The following is a 20,239-nucleotide window of genomic DNA, read 5'->3' on the forward strand; positions in this document are numbered from 1 at the left end:
ACTCATTGTTTCAGAAAGGAGAGTTACCCGTCTGAACTCATTGTTTCAGAAAGGAGAGTTACCTGTCTGAACTCATTGTTTCAGAAAGGAGAGTTACCCGTCTGAATGCATTGTTTCAGAAAGGAGAGTTACCCGTCTGAATGCATTGTTTCAGAAAGGAGAGTTACCAGTCTGAACTCATTGTTTCAGAAAGGAGAGTTACCAGTCTGAACTCATTGTTTCAGACAGGAGAGTTACCAGTCTGAGTGCATTGTTTCAGAAAGGAGAGTTACCAGTCTGAGTGCATTGTTTCAGAAAGGAGAGTTACCAGTCTGAACTCATTGTTTCAGAAAGGAGAGTTACCAGTCTGAGTGCATTGTTTCAGACAGGAGAGTTACCAGTCTGAGTGCATTGTTTCAGAAAGGAGAGTTACCTGTCTGAACTCATTGTTTCAGAAAGGAGAGTTACCCGTCTGAATGCATTGTTTGAGAAAGGAGTGTTACCTGTCTGAACTCATTGTTTGAGAAAGGAGAGTTACCCGCCTGAACGCATTGTTTCATAAAGGTGGAGCATTGTGCTTAGTCAAGAGGCACTGCAAGAAAACAAAACAGGAAATATCTGCCCCTTCCCCATCCAACTCAAAAACAACCAAGAAAAACTTAAAGAGGTCAGGATTAATTTACTGCACTCTGTCTGACTGAATCAAACTGCAACAAAAAGTTGATTGATCACAGCATGAGAGAGAGTATGTCTATTCACGAGAGAGTGTGTGTCTGCCTGTGTAGTGTGTGTCTGTGTAGTGTGTGTGTGCCTCTGCCTATGTAGTGTGTGTCTGTCTGTGCCTATGTAGTGTGTGTATGTCTGTGTAGTGTGTGTGTCTATCTATGTAGTGTCTGTCTGTGTAGTGTGTGTGTCTATCTATGTAGTGTCTGTCTGTGTAGTGTGTGTGTCTATCTATGTAGTGTCTGTCTGTGTAGTGTGTGTGTCTATCTGTGTAGTATCTGTCTGTGTAGTGTGTGTGTCTGGCTGTGTAGTGTGTGTGTCTATCTGTGTAGTGTGTGTGTAGTGTGTGTAGTGTGTCTGTCTGTTTAGTGTGTGTGTGTGTGTGTGTGTGTGTGTCTATCTGTGTAGTGTGTGTCTAGTGTGTGTAGTGTGTCTGTCTGTGTAGTGTGTGTGTAGTGTGTGTAGTGTGTCTGTCTGTTTAGTGTGTGTGTGTCTATCTGTGTAGTGTGTCTAGTGTGTGTAGTGTGTCTGTCTGTTTAGTGTGTGTCTAGTGTGTGTAGTGTGTCTGTCTGTTTAGTGTGTGTGTGTGTGTGTGTAGTGTGTCTGTCTGTTTAGTGTGTGTGTGTGTGTGTGTGTCTATCTGTGTAGTGTGTGTCTAGTGTGTGTAGTGTGTCTGTCTGTTTAGTGTGTGTGTGTGTGTGTGTGTGTGTCTATCTGTATAGTGTGTGTAGTGTGTCTGTCTGTTTAGTGTGTGTGTGTGTGTGTGTGTGTGTGTGTGTGTGTGTGTGTGTGTGTGTGTGTGTGTGTGTGTGTGTCTGGCTGTGTAGTGTGTGTAGTGTGTGTAGTGTGTGTGTAGTGTGTGTCTATCTTTTCCTGATTGAGTGTTCTGGTTTCAACCTCACACAGAGAGAAAGTGTTCACCTTGTTCAGGTCAGCCATGGAGTGCCATCCTTTAGGTCTAATTATCCTGATGCCACAGCGTGAGCTGTGATTGTCCTCAGTCAGGAGGAGAGGGGGTCCTGGTGCCACAGCGTGAGCTGTGATTGGTCCTCAGTCAGGAGGAGGAGAGGGGGATGAGATTGAAAAGAGGAAAGAAGGATTGGCACATGACCCCGATCCTTCAGCTCATCAGGAACATTTGCTTAGATTGTTTGACAAGCAACACTCTGCATATGGAGAAGGAGGAGAAAGGAGGTGGAGAAGGAGAGAGGAGGAGGTGGAGAAGGAGAAGGAAGAGGAGAGAGGAGGTGGAGGAGGAGAAGGAAGAGGAGAGAGGAGGTGGAGGAGGCAGGTGGTGGAGGAGAGAGGAGGTGGAGGAGGGAGGTGGTGGAGGAGAGAGGAGGTGGAGGAGGGAGGTGGTGGAGGAGAGAGGAGGTGGAGGAGGGAGGTGGTAGAGGAGAGAGGAGGTGGAGGAGGGAGGTGGTGGAGGAGAGAGGAGGTGGAGGAGGGAGGTGGTAGAGGAGAGAGGAGGTGGAGGAGGGAGGTGGTGGAGGAGAGAGGAGGTGGAGGAGGGAGGTGGTGGAGGAGAGAGGAGGTGGAGGAGGGAGGTGGTGGAGGAGAGAGGAGGTGGAGGAGGGAGGTGGTAGAGGAGAGAGGAGGTGGAGGAGGGAGGTGGTGGAGGAGAGAGGAGGTGGAGGAGAGAGGAGGAGGTATACTGAGCTTGACCTCCTCGCCAGGTTAAACACCAGACTCTGACTGGTCCCCACCTCTCTCATCAGATTGTGGGACTCATTAGTGTGGAGTGGTACCGCATTGTGTATGTGTGAGCGTGCGTGCGTGTGTGCCTGAGTGTGTGTGCGCCTGCATCCGTGCGTGTGTGTGTGTGTGTGTGTGTGTGTGTGTGTGTGTGTGTGTGTGTGTGTGTGTGTGTGTGTGTGTGTGTGTGTGTATGCATGTGTGTGTGTATGCAGTCGGGCCAGCCAGTAATGACAGAGGCGGGGCAGTAGCTTTGACTGACAGGTGTAAGTGTGGTGTGGTTGGGTAATAGCACACTGAGCAATCCCAATAACCCTGCAGGTGAGCTACTTTATTCAGTCACACAAAGACCACATGGCTCTGGATAGCTGCTAATGGCTCCTGATTGATGGACCAATCACACAGCACAGACCCAAATGGTTTACAGGACCAAAAGGGACAGAAAGACACAAATGGGCGAGAGGCAATTTCTATTCTGCCTCACAAAACCTGAAGGAGAGCTGGGCCAGTAACACAAGGCCAGAGATGAGAACATCACAGGCAACATGTACATATGATGGGGTATAAGAATGCTTATATTCATATTCCATTTGAAGACTAATTTTACCATTCCTAATGAACATGGCCCTGGTCCTAGATTGGTCTGTGTGACCAGCTACCCAGCCAACCAGCCAGCTACCCAGCTACCCAGCCAACCATTCAGCCAGCTACCCAGCCAACCATTCAGCCAGCTACCCAGCCAACCATTCAGCCAGCTACCAAGCCAACCATTCAGCCAGCTACCCAGCCAACCATTCAGCCAGCTACCCAGCCAACCATTCAGCCAGCTACCAAGCCAACCATTCAGCCAGCTACCCAGCCAACCATTCGGCCAGCTACTCAGCCAACCATTCAGCCAGCTACCCAGCCAACCGTTCAGTCAGCTACCCAGCCAACCGTTCGGCCAGCTACCCAGCCAACCGTTCGGCCAGCTACCCAGCCAACCATTCGGCCAGCTACCCAGCCAACCATTCGGCCAGCTACCCAGCCAACCATTCGGCCAGCTACCCAGCCAACCATTCAGCCAGCTACCCAGCCAACCATTCAGCCAGCTACCCAGCCAACCATTCAGCCAGCAGCCTTTCCATGTGAATTACTGTGAGTCCCTGTGCGTTGCCTCTTATTAGAAACCTCAGTCATGAGGCTTTAGGGAGGCCTCTAATTGATTGGCTTGGAGAAATGCAGGGCTAGCCACAGTCCCTCTGCGCGCTCGCAGTGTGTGTGTGTGTGTGTGTGTGTGTGTGTGTGTGTGTGTGTGTGTGTGTGTGTGTGTGTGTGTGTGTGTGTGTGTGTGTGTGTGTGTGTGTGTGTGTGTGTGTGTGTGTGTGTGTGTGTGTGAGAGAGAAAATACTTGTTCTGGGTCAGGGCTTGGTATTCCCTCTCTGATGGATGTGACGGTCCTCTATGTGTGTGGCGTGTCATTGGATCACATGGCATTTGACATACAGAAACAAGATTTAACCCTGAATCATAAAGATTGACAGAATCATAGCGATATAACACAATGTATTGTATGATTGATTAATTAATGAATTACAGTACAAGACAGGTCATTCACGTAGCAGCTGCCTAGAGTCAGACAGGTAAATAATGGTTACTCTGTTACTTTGTCTGTGCCCCAAATGCCACCCTATTCCCTATACAGTCCACTTCTTTTGACCAGGGCTCATAGGGCTCTCTTTGGGATGCATCCTTCGACATAAGTACCCGCTCTCAGATAAGGATTTGTACTGAACTGTACACACACTTGTACATAACACACAGAGGTCAAGCCTGCTGTGTTTTCCAAAGGCTCCAAACATGTCAGATTGTTAACAGCTGTAGCAAAAGCTCCGTTTATTCGCTGTGTTTCCTTTACTTTTTGGATTCCACTCCCGTTTCAGCCAATGTCCGTCTCTCTTTGGAAGAACACGTGAGTTGCTTAGCACAGCATGACAGGATTTCTACTCGATAAACGTTACAGTAACTGCTTCTTTTCTGGTTTTCTTCTGCTCTTGTTCGGCAATGTGTGTTTCTCATGTCTCAAAAACGTCTCTCGTTACCAAAACAACCATGGTGCTCAGAAAGCCAATATTACAAGCATGAAAATAGAAGTAAAAAATAAACAGCTATGACAGCAATAACAACAATAACAACCATAACAATAATGATAATGATAATCATGGATAAAGATAGCAATAAATATGGTGGAGAAGTTACATGTGGGTAGGTGTGGTGGAAGGGGACACTGTGGGCACCAATTATAGAGAGAGAGAATGAGGGAGGGAACGAGGGATGGGGAAAGAGAGAGGAAGAGTGAAGGGGTGGGCTAGTGCACATAAAGTGACTGATTGATTGCAGATACCCGATTGGTTGCTGAATCTCCGTTCTGTTGTGCCCCTCCCTGTTTCTTTCCACACAGGGAGAGGTTGGGTATGCAGGAGGGACAGAGGACAGACCAGAGTAACTGTTATCCTGAGTGTCCTTGTACACCACTGGGTCCTCATTGTCCTCACAAGGCTGTCCTCTCTTATGTCCTAAACCATGATATGTTCAGCTAGCAGTGTCCTCATAAACCACAGTGGCCATACACACTAGGTTAGTGTGTAATAACTGCTGTACAGTGACAGAGAGAATGAACCATATTTAGAGTGGGGGTTAGGGGGCAGGGGGTATGGGGCAGGGCGTTAGAGGGATGGTCTGGTCCATCGCATAGGGATGTTGTTGCACCATTGAGGGTTGGCAACGGGAGCTGGATGGGAGGGGCGATTCCAACTTCAAAAAAATACCATAAGCTTCCATTCTGGACTTACACCATATTTGTTTATCATTGGTGAATTCCCCCCATACCACTGTTCCTACCTCCAACCAACACCTATCCACTATCCAACCACCCACTCAAACTGCCAACACTGTCAAAGACCAAAGACTAGAATGGTCCTGTCATGGAGGGGCGGAGAGGGGGAGGAGTTGGAGGACAGCCACAGCAGCCAGTTTTGTAGATCTGGAGCTGAGGGACCACAGGATGGTGGAGGTCTGAGCAGGCCCCCAGTATTCAGTCTATGACTGTCAGTTAGGGGCCTGACTCAAGACCCAGCATCGAAATAAGGACAAGTGCTCAGCATGTGGGTGCGGTTGAGACATTAGGGAGAGTAGTCATTGGACAGAGTGAAGCTGAATTTTGGGGTTGGCTCAATTCAAGAGTGGTGTTGATGTGGCGAGTTCTTCTTGTGGACAGGGGTGAGATGTGTATGTTTGGTTTTCTCTCTGTCTATTGGTTCAGTGAACATACTATTCTAACTGTCCCACATGGCTGCTGTTTCATGGCATATCCCTGTTGCTGAGGTAACAAATTGTATTTTCACTGAAATCCCTCTTTGACGAGCCCTCCTTAAGATCCCTTCTGTCTGTATATTTGTGTGTGTGTGTCAGTGAGTCTCATCTATGCCTCTCTTCCCCTCTCCCAGTGTCTTGTTCCCATTCGCTTCCCCTCGTCTCTCTCTCTCTCTCTCTCGTGTCTCTTTGTCTCTCGTGTCTCTCTATCTCCGCCCGTCTCTTCGAGTGTCTCATCTAGTCTCTGGGTCTCTATCTCTGGAAGTCAGCCTGTTCTCTGGGACTGGATGAGGAGCTACTAGGGGGCAGGGAGCTGGCTCGGCCCTCACCCAGACCATGAGAATGCCCCTTGTCCTTGCTCTCCTCCATGGCTCCCATGCTGGTCCCTGAAGACTGGCCCGGGGCTAGGGCCAGGGAAGGGGCTGACCCTGCTGTGCTGCTCTCTCTCTCCCCTCCTTCCCTCTCAGTAGTGGGGTACATCTCCTCGTGACCATCCTCACTGGACTCAGGGTCCTCTGAGCTGGAGAGGAGCTCCTCGTCTCTGTATTCGCTGACGTCCACGCCGCCAGCCCCCTCCCCCAGCTCCTTCAGCCGGCCGTGGTGCTTGACATGGTAGCGCTGGTTCTGGAAGAACTTGATGATGGTGTGTTTGGGCAGGTCCAGCTGGGCTGACAGGGTATGGATGGCTTCCTGGTCCGGGTACAGACCCACGTCCTGGATGAAGCTCTGTAGGATGCCCAGGGCTTCTAGAGAGATCTTAGTGCGCGACCGAGGCTTCTTAACGACCGTGCAACCACCGACTCCTGGGCCGCCCGTGCAGCCACCGCCACCACCACCTCTTTCAACGTTCTGTGACCCTTCGTCGTTACCCTGAGTGGGCACAGGGTCCTCGCGCATGGGGGAGTGGTGCTTCAGGGGCTGTGGGGGTTGCCTGTGCAGCGCCTGGTGAGAAAAACAGTACAACTGATTAGTGGGGATCAGTGACCCCTCATCAAAGCTACAGAGTAGAGAGCCATTCCACAGGCGTCAGAGGTCTTCCAACAACAAGTTCAACTAGGTTAACAACAGCGATGCCCATTGGCTGAGCCATGTTTAACAGCGGTGCTCATTGGCTGAGCCCAGGACAGAGCCAGTCAGTGCTTCATAGCTCAGATACCATCGCAGATGGACAATATTATAGCTACCTTTGACCTATGACCTGGATGTAAGATTAGCACGTAGTAAAACTACAACCACCGTCTCTGCCATCAATCACGGACCATCATCACTGTTTAACCAGACAGGGCCAGAACATAAACAGCTGAGGTGGAGAGGGACGTGTCTCCAGTCTGCTCTCTGGTTGGACTTACGCAAATACCCACTGATCATTAACAACACTGGGGGAGATGGGCACTAGAGGAAAGAATAGCTGGTAGACTGGGGGAAGACAGTAAAGAAGAAGAGTGAGGGGGCAGAGGGGTGAGAAGAAGAGCAGAAGGAGAGGTCAAGGAGGGTGGGTGAGACAGAGTCAAGGTTAGTAAAGGTGAGAGGTTATTAAAGCCAGACCAGGGGAGTCAGTGGGATTAGAGACAGTGTTGTTGTCCAGTTGTCTTGTGAGATGGTAGAGGAGTGTCAGAGAGCCAGGATACTGAGAGAGCTATTACATACTGTAGCTCTGTCCCGCTGGTTTACGACTCGGGCCCCCGCTCAGTCACTGTGCCTCTGCTCTGGAATGCTAAACTATAAATATGTGGTGCATTAAAATTAAAGGACCCACATAAAGATAATAGTCATTCTCTTTTCTCTCTCCCTCCTCAATAATAACAGGGTATTACTTAAATAATATTGAGGGCAGGCCAGACCATCAAATTGCTCAGATTTCACTTGTGGGGGCTGTTTGAGGGTAGCGATTTACAGGAAGAGTGTGGGTTGGGTGATTTACAGGAAGAGTATGGGGATTGGGTGATTTACAGGAAGAGAGTGGGTTGGGTGATTTACAGGAAGAGTGTGGGTTGGGTGATTTACAGGAAGAGTGTGGGTTGGGTGATTTACAGGAAGAGTATGGGGATTGGGTGATTTACAGGAAGAGTGTAGATTGGGGGATTTACAGGAAGAGTGTGGGTTGGGTGATTTACAGGAAGAGTGTGGGTTGGGTGATTTACAGGAAGAGTGTAGATTGGGTGATTTACAGGAAGAGTGTAGATTGGGTGATTTACAGGAAGAGTGTAGATTGGGTGAGTTACAGGAAAAGTGTGGATTGGGTGATTTACAGGAAGAGTGTAGATTGTGTGATTTACAGGAAGAGTGTAGATTGTGTGATTTACAGGAAGAGTGTAGGTTGGGTGATTTACAGGAAGAGTGTAGATTGGGTGATTTACAGGAAAAGTGTAGATTGGGTGATTTACAGGAAGAGTGTAGATTGGGTGATTTACAGGAAGAGTGTAGATTGGGTGATTTACAGGAAGAGTGTAGATTGGGTGATTTACAGGAAGAGTGTAGGTTGGGTGATTTACAGGAAGAGTGTAGATTGTGTGATTTACAGGAAGAGTGTAGATTGGGTGATTTACAGGAAGAGTGTGGGTTGGGTGATTTACAGGGAGAGTGTAGATTGGGTGATTTACAGGAAGAGTGTAGATTGGGTGATTTACAGGAAGAGTGTAGATTGGGTGATTTACAGGAAGAGTGTAGATTGGGTGATTTACAGGAAGAGTGTAGATTGGGTGATTTACAGGAAGAGTGTAGGTTGGGTGATTTACAGGAAGAGTGTAGATTGGGTGATTTACAGGAAGAGTGTAGATTGGGTGATGTTTTCCTCTCTCTCTTTTCTGTTGTTTATTATCTTTTTTAATGTCTATGTGAAACAAACAGCAACCACAAAAAGCGAGAGATTGAGAAAGAGAGGAAGAATGGTGACAGCGGTGGAGAGAGAGAGAAATACAGGATGAAAATAGCTCTCGCCTTTGGACCACACACTCCTCACAACCTCACATGCACGCAACCCCCCCACAGAGATATTGAAACACTTAATATTTAAATTGATAGTGAAACATCGAAGAGTTACAAGCCCTTCCCTCTTCCACAACCAGGAACAAACACACACTCACAAAGACAGTAATTTCTTTACTCCTCTCACAGACGGATCCACAGACATACACACAGAGGCCTGGTCTCCTTCATGCACTAATGATGATATCCGTGGCAACAGGAGAGAGCCTAGCCAAACACACGAGGGGTATGGGCTCTGGATTAAGGAACCACCAGTCAGCCCAACCACCAGTCTCTCATGAAGAGAGTCAGTGCCAAGCCAACATGACTCCAACCCCCAATCCTGCTAAGCGATGAAACCTCCTTCCCTCCCCTCCCCTCTGTCCTCCATCATTTCACCCTTCCAGTTAAGCCTCTACCCCTCCAATCCCTCAATTTCTGTACCCTCTACCCCTCCATCACACCAACTGAGCCTCTACCCCTCCATCCCGCCAACTGAGCCTCTACCCCTCCACCAACCTCTCCGTTGGGATACTGTAAACATCAGTCACTTTACAGCTACACAGTACTGTCAACTCTGGATGGAAGTTGTTCTCCTCGTGGGATAATTCAATATTCTTCTATTTTCTCTCTTGATTTTTTCCTTCTTTCAGTTGCAACCAGGGAATGCTGTATTTTAATTATTTAACTAGGCAAGTCAGTTAAGAAGAAATCCTTATTTACAATGACGCCCTACCCCGGCCAAACCCTAACCCGGACCATGCTGGGCCAATTGTGCACCGCCCTATGGGCCTCCCAATCACGGACGGTTGTGATACAGCCTGGAATCGAACCAGGTTCTGTAGTGATGCCTCTAGCACTGAGATGCAGTGCCTTAGACCGCTGCGCCACTCGGAAGTCCCTTGTAAGTTCATTGCATTAAAGAAAAAGGTTTCCTTTTTAACACAAATCAAGGCGAATTACAGAGATGCAGAGCTATTAAATAATTATAGTACATGAAATATTCAGACTAAAGCCTTAATGAGGGCTTGTTCTCCTGGGGCCACGGGCAGACCACGGGTGGTGTGTGTGTGTTTCACTGTGTGTGTGTCTGTGTGTGTGTTGATGCTGCCTGGGACTGTTTGCTGCCACCGGAGACACCATTAACACACAAATAAATATGTAATGACAGAAAATACAGTTTTCTGTTGATTTTCTGCATGACTTCACCTTTCACCTTTCCTGTTAATCAGTGTGTTTTTTCTTCTCCCTCTCTCTCCTGTGTCACCAGGCCTGGGGAGTGGATGAGTCACTGTGTGTGTGTGTGTGTGTGTGTGTGTGTGTGTGTGTGTGTGTGTGTGTGTGTGTGTGTGTGTGTGTGTGTGTGTGTGTGTGTGTGTGTGTGTTTCTGCGTTTGTGAGGGTGTGCTGGCAAACTGTATGACCTTTTTGTGTGTTCAAGTGTGTGTGTGTGGAAATCTTTCCACTTATTAAAGCAATTAAAGCATTAAGCTGGCTGTGGTTTACCGAGCTAAGAGCTGAACTCAGCCCCTCAAACTGACAATTAGACCATCAGAGGAACCAATAGGTTTATAAAAGTGTTAGCATGTGTAGACGAATGAAACTACATAACGAGACAGAGGGGGGCAGCAGAAAGAATAGTGTGTGTGTGTGTGTGTGTGTGTGTGTGTGTGTGTGAGAGAGAGAGAGAGAGAGAGAGAGAGTTTATGTGTGTAGAAAGAAGGGGGCTTGTTGCCAGCTCACTATCTAGTCCAGTACTCGTGGGGTCTCAATCCGAGGTGCAGGCAGCACACAGTACCCATTACCCAGCAGAATTCAATTTAGCAAAAACAATAGAGAAATTATTCATAAGGGCAGGGCCTGCCAAATTAGCAGAGGGACGCACTTACTGCTCAACACATGGAGGTATAAGCAGGGCAGCAGAGTGTGTACTGCTGGGGAGGAGAGCCAGAGAGCCAGCATCATCAGGGCCAGGTCAGCCATGGAGAAAAGTGAAGCTGTCCCCACGGGTGTGAAATGGGCTGAGTAGGTAGGGTAACACAGGACACACACAGCCTGAATACACACACACTTATGCACGCATGCACGCACGCACGCACGCACGCACGCACGCACACACACACACACACACACACACACACACACACACACACACACACACACACACACACACACACACACACACACACACACACACACACACACACACAATGCCACCTGTGGATCTAATGGACAAGCACATACAGTACATGGCACTGTAGATATGGGGCGGCAGGTAGCCTGACCGTAGGTCCAGTAACTGAAAGGTCACTGGTTTGAATCCCAGAGCCGACTAGGTGAAACATCTGTTGATGTGTCCTTGAGAAAAGCACCTAACCCTAATTGCTCCTGTAAGTTGACTACAATGTACATTTAGAAAGGCTGACATACTGTACACACACAGATAGTCATACTCACCCTGATCAGCCATGATCAGACATGATCTGCCATGATCAGATACCCGACCAGCCATGATCAGATATGATCAGCCATGCTCAGACATCGGACAAGCCATGATCAGACATGATCATAATTAAAATGTTATAGTGCAGTGGTAAATTCATAATTCATTACCCTTGAGTCTTTTTGTTTTTGGTCAGCGGTTGTCTGGGGTTGTCTGGGGTTGTGTGGGGTTGTGTGGGGTTGTCTGGGGTTGTGTGGGGTTGTGTGTGGTTGTGTGGGGTTGTGTGGGGTTGTCTGGGGTTGTCTGGGGTTGTGTGGGGTTGTCTGGGGTTGTGTGTGGTTGTGTGGGGTTGTGTGGGGTTGTGTGGGGTTGTGTGGGGTTGTCTGGGGTTGTGTGGGGTTGTGTGGGGTTGTGTGGGGTTGTCTGGGGTTGTGTGGGGTTGTGTGGGGTTGTGTGGGGTTGTCTGGGGTTGTGTGGGGTTGTGTGGGGTTGTGTGGGGTTGTCTGGGGTTGTGTGGGGTTGTGTGGGGTTGTCTGGGGTTGTCTGGGGTTGTGTGGGGTTGTGTGGAGTTGTGTGGGGTTGTCTGGGGTTGTGTGGGGTTGTGTGTGGTTGTGTGGGGTTGTCTGGGGTTGTGTGGGGTTGTGTGGGGTTGTCTGGGGTTGTGTGGGGTTGTCTGGGGTTGTGTGGGGTTGTGTGGGGTTGTCTGGGGTTGTGTGGGGTTGTGTGGGCTTGTCTGGGGTTGTCTGGGGTTGTGTGGGGTTGTGTGGGGTTGTGTTGGGTTGTCCCCATCCTTCCCCCTATCCCCTTACCCCCTCCTAACGGGGTATTTCCTCCCCACAACACAACAACAGTCTGTTTACTCCCGTGTAGATGACTGGATCCTCACTGATAATATCTTTATATAATATTAACATATTCATTTATATTATGGTCACTGGAGAGGCAGGTAGCCTAGCGGTTAAGTGCATTGGGCCATTAACCAAAAGGTCGCTGGTTTGAATCCCCGAGCTGGCAAGGTGGAAAAATCTGCATTCTACCCTTGATCAAGGCAGTTAACCCCCACCAACGACTGTTCCCCGGGTGCCGTGGACATCAATGAAGGCAGCCCCCCGCACCTCTCTGATTCAGAGGTTGGGTTAAATGCGGAAGACACATTTCAGTTGAATATATTCAGTTGTACAACTGACTAGGTATCACCCTTTCAATATTGTAGTTATTACTGAGAATTATTAATTATAACTAAGAATAAATCAATTAAAATGAGAGGAGGAATGAGGGGGAGAAAAACCTGGCCATTGTACCTTTGTCCACATGGTAATCCTGATATTACTGTGTGACCACAGAATGGCCCTGTATGCACATATGTTCAGTTTTAATGCATAATGCATGTGTGTCCTCAGTGATTTCCATCTAATAACGACCCTGGCTGGCATTGGAGAAAGTCCATTTAATCAGCAAGGCCATCTCTTCATGTGCTCTAAACAGTGTTTGTGTTTGTTGAGGGTGGGGGTTAGGATGGGGGTTGAGGGGTGGGGGTTAGGGTGGGGGTTAGGGTGGGGTTGAGGGGTGGGGTTAGGGTGGGGGTTAGGTTGGGGTTGAGGAGTGGGGGTTAGGGTGGGATTGAGGGGTGGGGGTTAAGGGTGGGGTTGAGGGGTGGGGTTGAGAGGTGGGGGTTAAGGGTGGGGTTGAGGGGTGGGGGTTAAGGGTAAGATTGAGGGGTGGGGGATAAGGGTGAGATTGAGGGGTGGGGTTGAGGGTGGGGGTTAGGGTGGGGTTGAGGGGTGGGGTTAAGGGTGGGGGTTAAGGGTGGGGGTTGAGGGGTGGGATTGAGGGGTGGGGGTTGAGGGGTGGGGTTGAGGGGTGGGGTTAGGGTGGAATTGAGGGGTGGGGGTTAAGGGTGGGGTTGAGGGGTGGGGTTGAGAGGTGGGGGTTAAGGGTGGGGTTGAGGGGTGGGGGTTAGGGTGGGGTTGAGGGGTGGGGTTGAGGGGTGGGGTTAAGGGTTGGGGTTAAGGGTGGAGTTCAGGGGGGTTTAAGGGTGGGGGTTGAGGGGTGGGGGTTAGGGTGGGGGTTGAGGGGTGGGGGTTAGGGTGGGATTGAGGGGTGGGGGTTAAGGGGTGGGGTTGAGAGGTGGGGGTTAAGAGGGGTGGGGATTGAGGGGTGGGGTTTGGGGTGGGGGTTGAGGGGTGGTGTTAAGGGTGGGGATTAAGGGTGGGGTTGAGGGGTGGGTTAAGGGTGGGGGTTAAGGGTGGGGTTAAGGGTGGGGTTGAGGGGGTTAAGGGTGGGGGTTAAGGGTGGGGTTGAGGGGGGTTAAGGGTGGGGGTTAAGGGTGGGGGTTAAGGGTGGGGTTGAGGGGGGTTAAGGGTGGGGGTTAAGGGTGGGGTTCGGGGGGGGTTAAGGGTGGGGTTGAGAGATATGCAGGACAGGTATCACATGTAATTTCCCAGCAGTATGAGAGATCTCCATTGTCGATCAGTTCTTCCCCAGGTTGGTATTTGGCTCAGATACCTCTGTCTGTCTGTCTGGTATTGCTTATCTATTGCTGACGGTCTGATACAACAGCCTGGGGTAGAGGGTCATCACCTTTGACTGACCCCAGCCACCCCCTCTGACTGACCCGAGCCACATCACAGGGACAGAAGGAGGTAGAAAGGTATTCCATCCAATAATGACCCTGGCTGGCATTGGAGAAAGTCAATTTAATCAGCAAGGATGGACTACTGTACCTCTGTGTGTGATGCTATATGCATAGCTTTCCCTGTGGCTCAGTTGGTAGAGCATGGTGTTTATAGCGCCAGCATGGTGTGTGCAACGCCAGGGTTGTGGGTTCGATTCCCACGGGGGGCCAGTACAAAAAAATGCATGAAATGAAATGTATGCATTCGCTACTGTAAGTGGCTCTGGATAAGAGTGTCTGCTAAATGACGTAAATCTAGGTGTCTAAACATGTTTTTGGTGTGGATCTCTGTTGTTATGAATATGTGACTGGGATCTCTGTTGTTATGAATATGTGACTGGGATCTCTGTTGTTATGAATATGTGACTGGGGTCTCTGTTCTCTACTCCACATTGATGTTGTCTCATATGTATCGATTGTATTATCTTTCCTGCTCAAATCATTTCTTATTTTAAATTGTTTTAATAAAAAAAAAATAAATAGTGCTATGCTGGATAAAACTGTACTCACATAGGGATGGATAGTGCAGACCCATAGCACTAAGGTTAGTATGCAGGCTAGGTTAACTGATCCTAGATCGGCTGGTCTCACCTGTGGGTCTTGGGGCAGGTGTAGTACAGTGTGGACCCTGTCACTGTGGTGGTGCCTTGACTCCTCTTCATACACCATGTCCCTCTCTGTCTGGGACAGGGTCAGGAACCTCCGGATGGTACACAGGTTCTCCCACAGAGTACGGTTCTCTGGGCTAGGGTTCTCCTTCCACCGCAGCAACTCACACAACCAGCCCTGAGATAGGGAGGTGGGGAGAGAGAGAGAGGGAGGGAGGGAGGGAGGGAGGGAGAGCGGGGGGGAGAGAGAGAGACGGAAAATATTTGATTATCTCTGCTAGAATGGGCCAGTCTTTCACACCAGCTGTTGTGTGCATCCAGACTCCACCAGCATGCAGTGTTTATAACCTGATCAGTTCTCCACCTCTCTCATCATCCCTCTCTCCTCTCAGCTGCAGCAGATGGGTGCAGTGAGCCATGACCCCCAGCCCAGCCTAGCCCAGCCAGCCCCGGACCCCCAGACCCCTGAACCTGGGAGACACAGCTTGATCACCACACAACCTGCCACTCTGCCACAAACACACGCACGCACACACACACGTAGACACACACAATAGTGTCCCTGCTGTAGATATCCATTCTCACTGAGTGACTCACATGCTGCAGCACCATCTCTTCATGTGCTCTAAACAGTGTGTGTGTGGGTGTGGGGGGTTAAGGGTGGGGGTTAAGGGTGGGGTTCGGGGGGGTTAAGGGTGGGGTTGAGAGATATGCAGCACAGGTATCACATGTAATTTCCCAGCAGTATGAGAGATCTCCAGTGTCGATCAGTTCTTCCCCAGGTTGGTATTTGGCTCAGCTACCTCTGTCTGTCTGTCTGTCTGTCTGTCTGTCTGTCTGTCTGTCTGTCTGTCTGTCTGTCTGTCTGTCTGTCTGTCTGTCTGTCTGTCTGTCTGTCTGTCTGTCTGTCTGTCTGTCTGTCTGTCTGTCTGTCTGTCTGTCTGTCTGTCTGTCTGTCTGTCTGTCTGTCTGTCTGTCTGTCTGTCTGTCTGTTATTGCTTATCTACTGGTGTGGAAGTTAACTGACAGTCTGACACAACAGCCTGGGGAAGAAGGTCATCCCACCCCCATCACAGGGACAGGAGGAGGTAGAGAAGCCGCCCATACCCACCTGACAAGGGCCAGATGTGTTTCCATTCCCTTAATGGTTAAGGTTAGGATTTGGAGTTGGGTAATGGGATCTTAGATGTTAAGGGCCACTTCTACCTCAAGCAGAGGGACACACTATGGCACAATAGATTGGGAACATTGTAGCAGGATAGGAACTATGTCATGGGTCAAACAGGCCTCTCACCTGGCTCTTGTTGGCAGCCACCTTGGCGAACAGCGCCTGAGACACTTTGGCCCTCTTCATCTCCTGCTGGATCTCATCATAGATACCTGACGTGATGTTGACCAGAGACTCCAGCTTCAGGGGCAGGTCTGGGTTGGGGCCTGGTGGCTTGGGCTGGAGGGGAGGAGGGATAGAGACCAGGGAGAGAGGGTCCACAGAGAAAAAAACTGTTATCTAACCATGAAGTTGTACCAGAGTTTGGCTGAGTGGGTAACACTGCCAACTCCAGTGCACATGTCACCACACCAAGGACCAAAGGTTTTAACTAAGCATGATGGGTAATAAGTTGATGATCAGTTTACGTTTAGTTTTTTTACACACATTATACACATAGATGTACATGTTTCCGACATGGAGAATGTATACAGATGAAAAGTCATTAAGCCATTCTCTCTCCTCTCCTTTGTACTCTAATCTCTGTTTGAATTACCCTGTATTTAATCTCATTATGTTCTCTTCGAAGACTTTGAAGTTATCTGTGCAGGTCCAGACTAGTAATCTGACGTTCCCAAGTATAAACTATGGCATCAAGATAAATATGTACAGACAGAGTAATGATGATGCCGAACAGAGAGAATACTTGTTTGCCCTGGTATGGCATCATAGTATGGTATCTGTGATGGTCCTATAAGGCTGTGTGGAGTTGGGAAGTATATCAAAACCAAGTGTCCCTCTCTCTAGCACATGTTACTATGACAACAGGTTAAAGGCTGTTTCTCCATTGTAAACATGTGAAGAGAGGTACAGAACTCTTTCTTTAGAGTCAGCACTCAATTACCAAAATATACTGCATGTGCTGTAGCTACAACAGGAAGTAGCAATAGTCATGTACTTTGGGACTATTCCATTGGTTCCACAGTACCATGCAAGCTAAATAAATCATAGCCAGTATTTGACATAAGTATTTCAGCCATTTCTGACCAAAAGTAATTCTGTATGAGGTACATTCTGTGAGCAAGTCAAAAGCGATTGTGGATGAATCCACTGCTCACCACAGAGGAGGCTTTGGTCTTGTTCTTCCAGATAGCAGCCCAGGCATCAGGAGTGAGCTGCTCGTCCATACCTCTCTCCCACACCTTCTGCATGAGGTGGTATGGGACATGGTTAGTGATGGTCGGTCTAAATAGATCCTGTCAAACGTTTACACACGTTACCATTTCTTCAGCCACAAATACAACACACATAGAAAGAATCAATGAAAAGTATTTGAATGTATTTAAGTGCTTTTTCTCAAGCCATGGTTAGATACAGATAGATCAGTGTTTAGTACAATCCCTTTCCATTATCTAACCTTGACTTGAGACACCCTCTGGTGTAGAACACAGACACACCAACACCAACACTAACATCACAGACACACCAACCAACACTAACATCACAGACACACTAACATCACAGACACACCAACATCACAGACACACTAACATCACAGGCACACTAACATCACAGACACACCAACCAACACTAACATCACAGACACACTAACATCACAGACACACCTAACATCACAGACACACTAACATCACAGACACACCAACACTAACATCACAGACACACCAACACTAACATCACAGACACACTAACACTAACATCACAGACACACTAACATCACAGACACACCAACACTAACATCACAGACACACCAACACTAACATCACAGACACACTAACACTAACATCACAGACACACTAACACTAACATCACAGACACACCAACACTAACATCACAGACACACCAACACTAACATCACAGACACACCAACACTAACATCACAGACACACCAACACTAACATCACAGACACACTAACACTAACATCACAGACACACTAACATCACAGACACACCAACACTAACATCACAGACACACCAACACTAACATCACAGACACACCAACACTAACATCACAGACACACTAACATCTAACATCACAGACACACCAACACTAACACCACAGACACACCAACACTAACACCACAGACACACCAACACTAACATCACAGACACACCAATACTAACATCACAGACACACCAACACTAACATCACAGACACACTAACACTAACATCACAGACACACCAACACTAACATCACAGACACACCAACACTAACATCACAGACACACCAATACTAACATCACAGACACACCAACACTAACATCACAGACACACTAACATCACAGACACACTAACATCACAGACACACCAACACTAACATCACAGACACACCAACACTAACATCACAGACACACCAACACTAACATCACAGACACACCAACACTAACACCACAGACACACCAACACTAACACCACAGACACACCAACACTAACATCACAGACACACCAATACTAACATCACAGACACACTAACATCACAGACACACCAACACTAACACCACAGACACACCAACCAACACTAACACCACAGACACACCAACACTAACACCACAGACACACCAACACTAACACCACAGACACACCAATACTAACATCACAGACACACTAACATCACAGACACACCAACACTAACACCACAGACACACCAACACTAACACCACAGACACACCAACACTAACATCACAGACACACCAATACTAACATCACAGACACACTAACATCACAGACACACCAACCAACACTAACATCACAGACACACCAACACTAACATCACAGACACACCAACCAACACTAACACCACAGACACACCAACCAACACTAACACCACAGACACACTAACATCACAGACACACTAACATCACAGACACACCAACACTAACATCACAGACACACCAACCAACACTAACACCACAGACACACCAACCAACACTAACACCACAGACACACCAACACTAACATCACAGACACACCAACACTAACACCACAGACACACCAACACTAACATCACAGACACACCAACACTAACACCACAGACACACCAACACTAACACCACAGACACACCAACACTAACATCACAGACACACCAACACTAACATCACAGACACACCAACACTAACACCACAGACACACCAACACTAACACCACAGACACACCAACCAATACTAACATCACAGACACACTAACATCACAGACACACCAACACTAACACCACAGACACACCAACACTAACATCACAGACACACCAACACTAACACCACAGACACACCAACCAACACTAACACCACAGACACACCAACCAACACTAACACCACAGACACACCAACCAATACTAACATCACAGACACACTAACATCACAGACACACCAACACTAACACCACAGACACACCAACACTAACATCACAGACACACCAACACTAACATCACAGACACACCAACACTAACACCACAGACACACCAACACTAACACCACAGACACACCAACACTAACATCACAGACACACCAATACTAACATCACAGACACACCAACATCACAGACACACTAACATCACAGACACACCAACCAACACTAACATCACAGACACACCAACACTAACACCACAGACACACCAACACTAACATCACAGACACACCAACCAACACTAACATCACAGACACACCAACCAACACTAACATCACAGACACACCAACACTAACATCACAGACACACCAACACTAACACCACAGACACACCAACACTAACATCACAGACACACCAACACTAACATCACAGACACACCAACACTAACATCACAGACACACCAACCAACACTAACACCACAGACACACCAACACTAACATCACAGACACACCAATACTAACATCACAGACACACCAACACTAACATCACAGACACACCAACACTAACACCACAGACACACCAATACTAACACCACAGACACACCAACCAACACTAACATCACAGACACACCAACCAACACTAACACCACAGACACACCAACACTAACATCACAGACACACCAACACTAACATCACAGACACACCAACACTAACACCACAGACACACCAACCAACACTAACATCACAGACACACCAACCAACACTAACACCACAGACACACCAACACTAACATCACAGACACACCAATACTAACATCACAGACACACCAACACTAACACCACAGACACACCAACCAACACTAACATCACAGACACACCAACCAACACTAACACCACAGACACACCAACCAATACTAACATCACAGACACACCAACCAACACTAACACCACAGACACACCAACACTAACATCACAGACACACCAACCAACACTAACACCACAGACACACCAACCAATACTAACATCACAGACACACCAACCAATACTAACACCACAGACACCAACCAACACTAACATCACAGACACACCAACCAATACTAACACCACAGACACCAACCAACACTAACATCACAGACACACCAACCAATACTAACACCACAGACACCAACCAACACTAACATCACAGACACACCAACCAATACTAACACCACAGACACCAACCAACACTAACATCACAGA

At 48.2% G+C, this 20,239-nt stretch overlaps 1 protein-coding gene and 1 non-coding gene across 2 annotated transcripts in view; one reads left to right on the forward strand and one right to left on the reverse strand.

Moving 5' to 3' along the window:
• Window positions 1-3,922: 3,922 nt before the first annotated feature.
• LOC106582371 (DNA-binding protein SATB2) overlaps window positions 3,923-20,239 on the reverse strand; it is a 103,700-nt gene continuing 87,383 nt past the window's right edge. Inside the window, exons 10-14 of the mRNA XM_045704812.1 lie at window positions 17,067-17,078; window positions 16,762-16,848; window positions 15,731-15,883; window positions 14,420-14,614; window positions 3,923-6,690 (exon numbers count right to left, since the gene is read on the reverse strand). Of these exons, the coding sequence (XP_045560768.1) occupies window positions 6,001-6,690; window positions 14,420-14,614; window positions 15,731-15,883; window positions 16,762-16,848; window positions 17,067-17,078 (1,137 nt within the window). The 3' untranslated portion in view covers window positions 3,923-6,000. The remainder of the gene's footprint in view (window positions 6,691-14,419; window positions 14,615-15,730; window positions 15,884-16,761; window positions 16,849-17,066; window positions 17,079-20,239) is intronic.
• trnai-uau (transfer RNA isoleucine (anticodon UAU)) lies at window positions 13,903-13,998 on the forward strand. Its single transcript has 2 exons — window positions 13,903-13,942; window positions 13,963-13,998. It is a non-coding gene; the product is annotated as a tRNA-Ile (tRNA).

Source organism: Salmo salar, chromosome ssa21, assembly GCF_905237065.1.
Source record: "Salmo salar chromosome ssa21, Ssal_v3.1, whole genome shotgun sequence".
NCBI classification, from domain to species: Eukaryota; Metazoa; Chordata; class Actinopteri; order Salmoniformes; family Salmonidae; genus Salmo; species Salmo salar.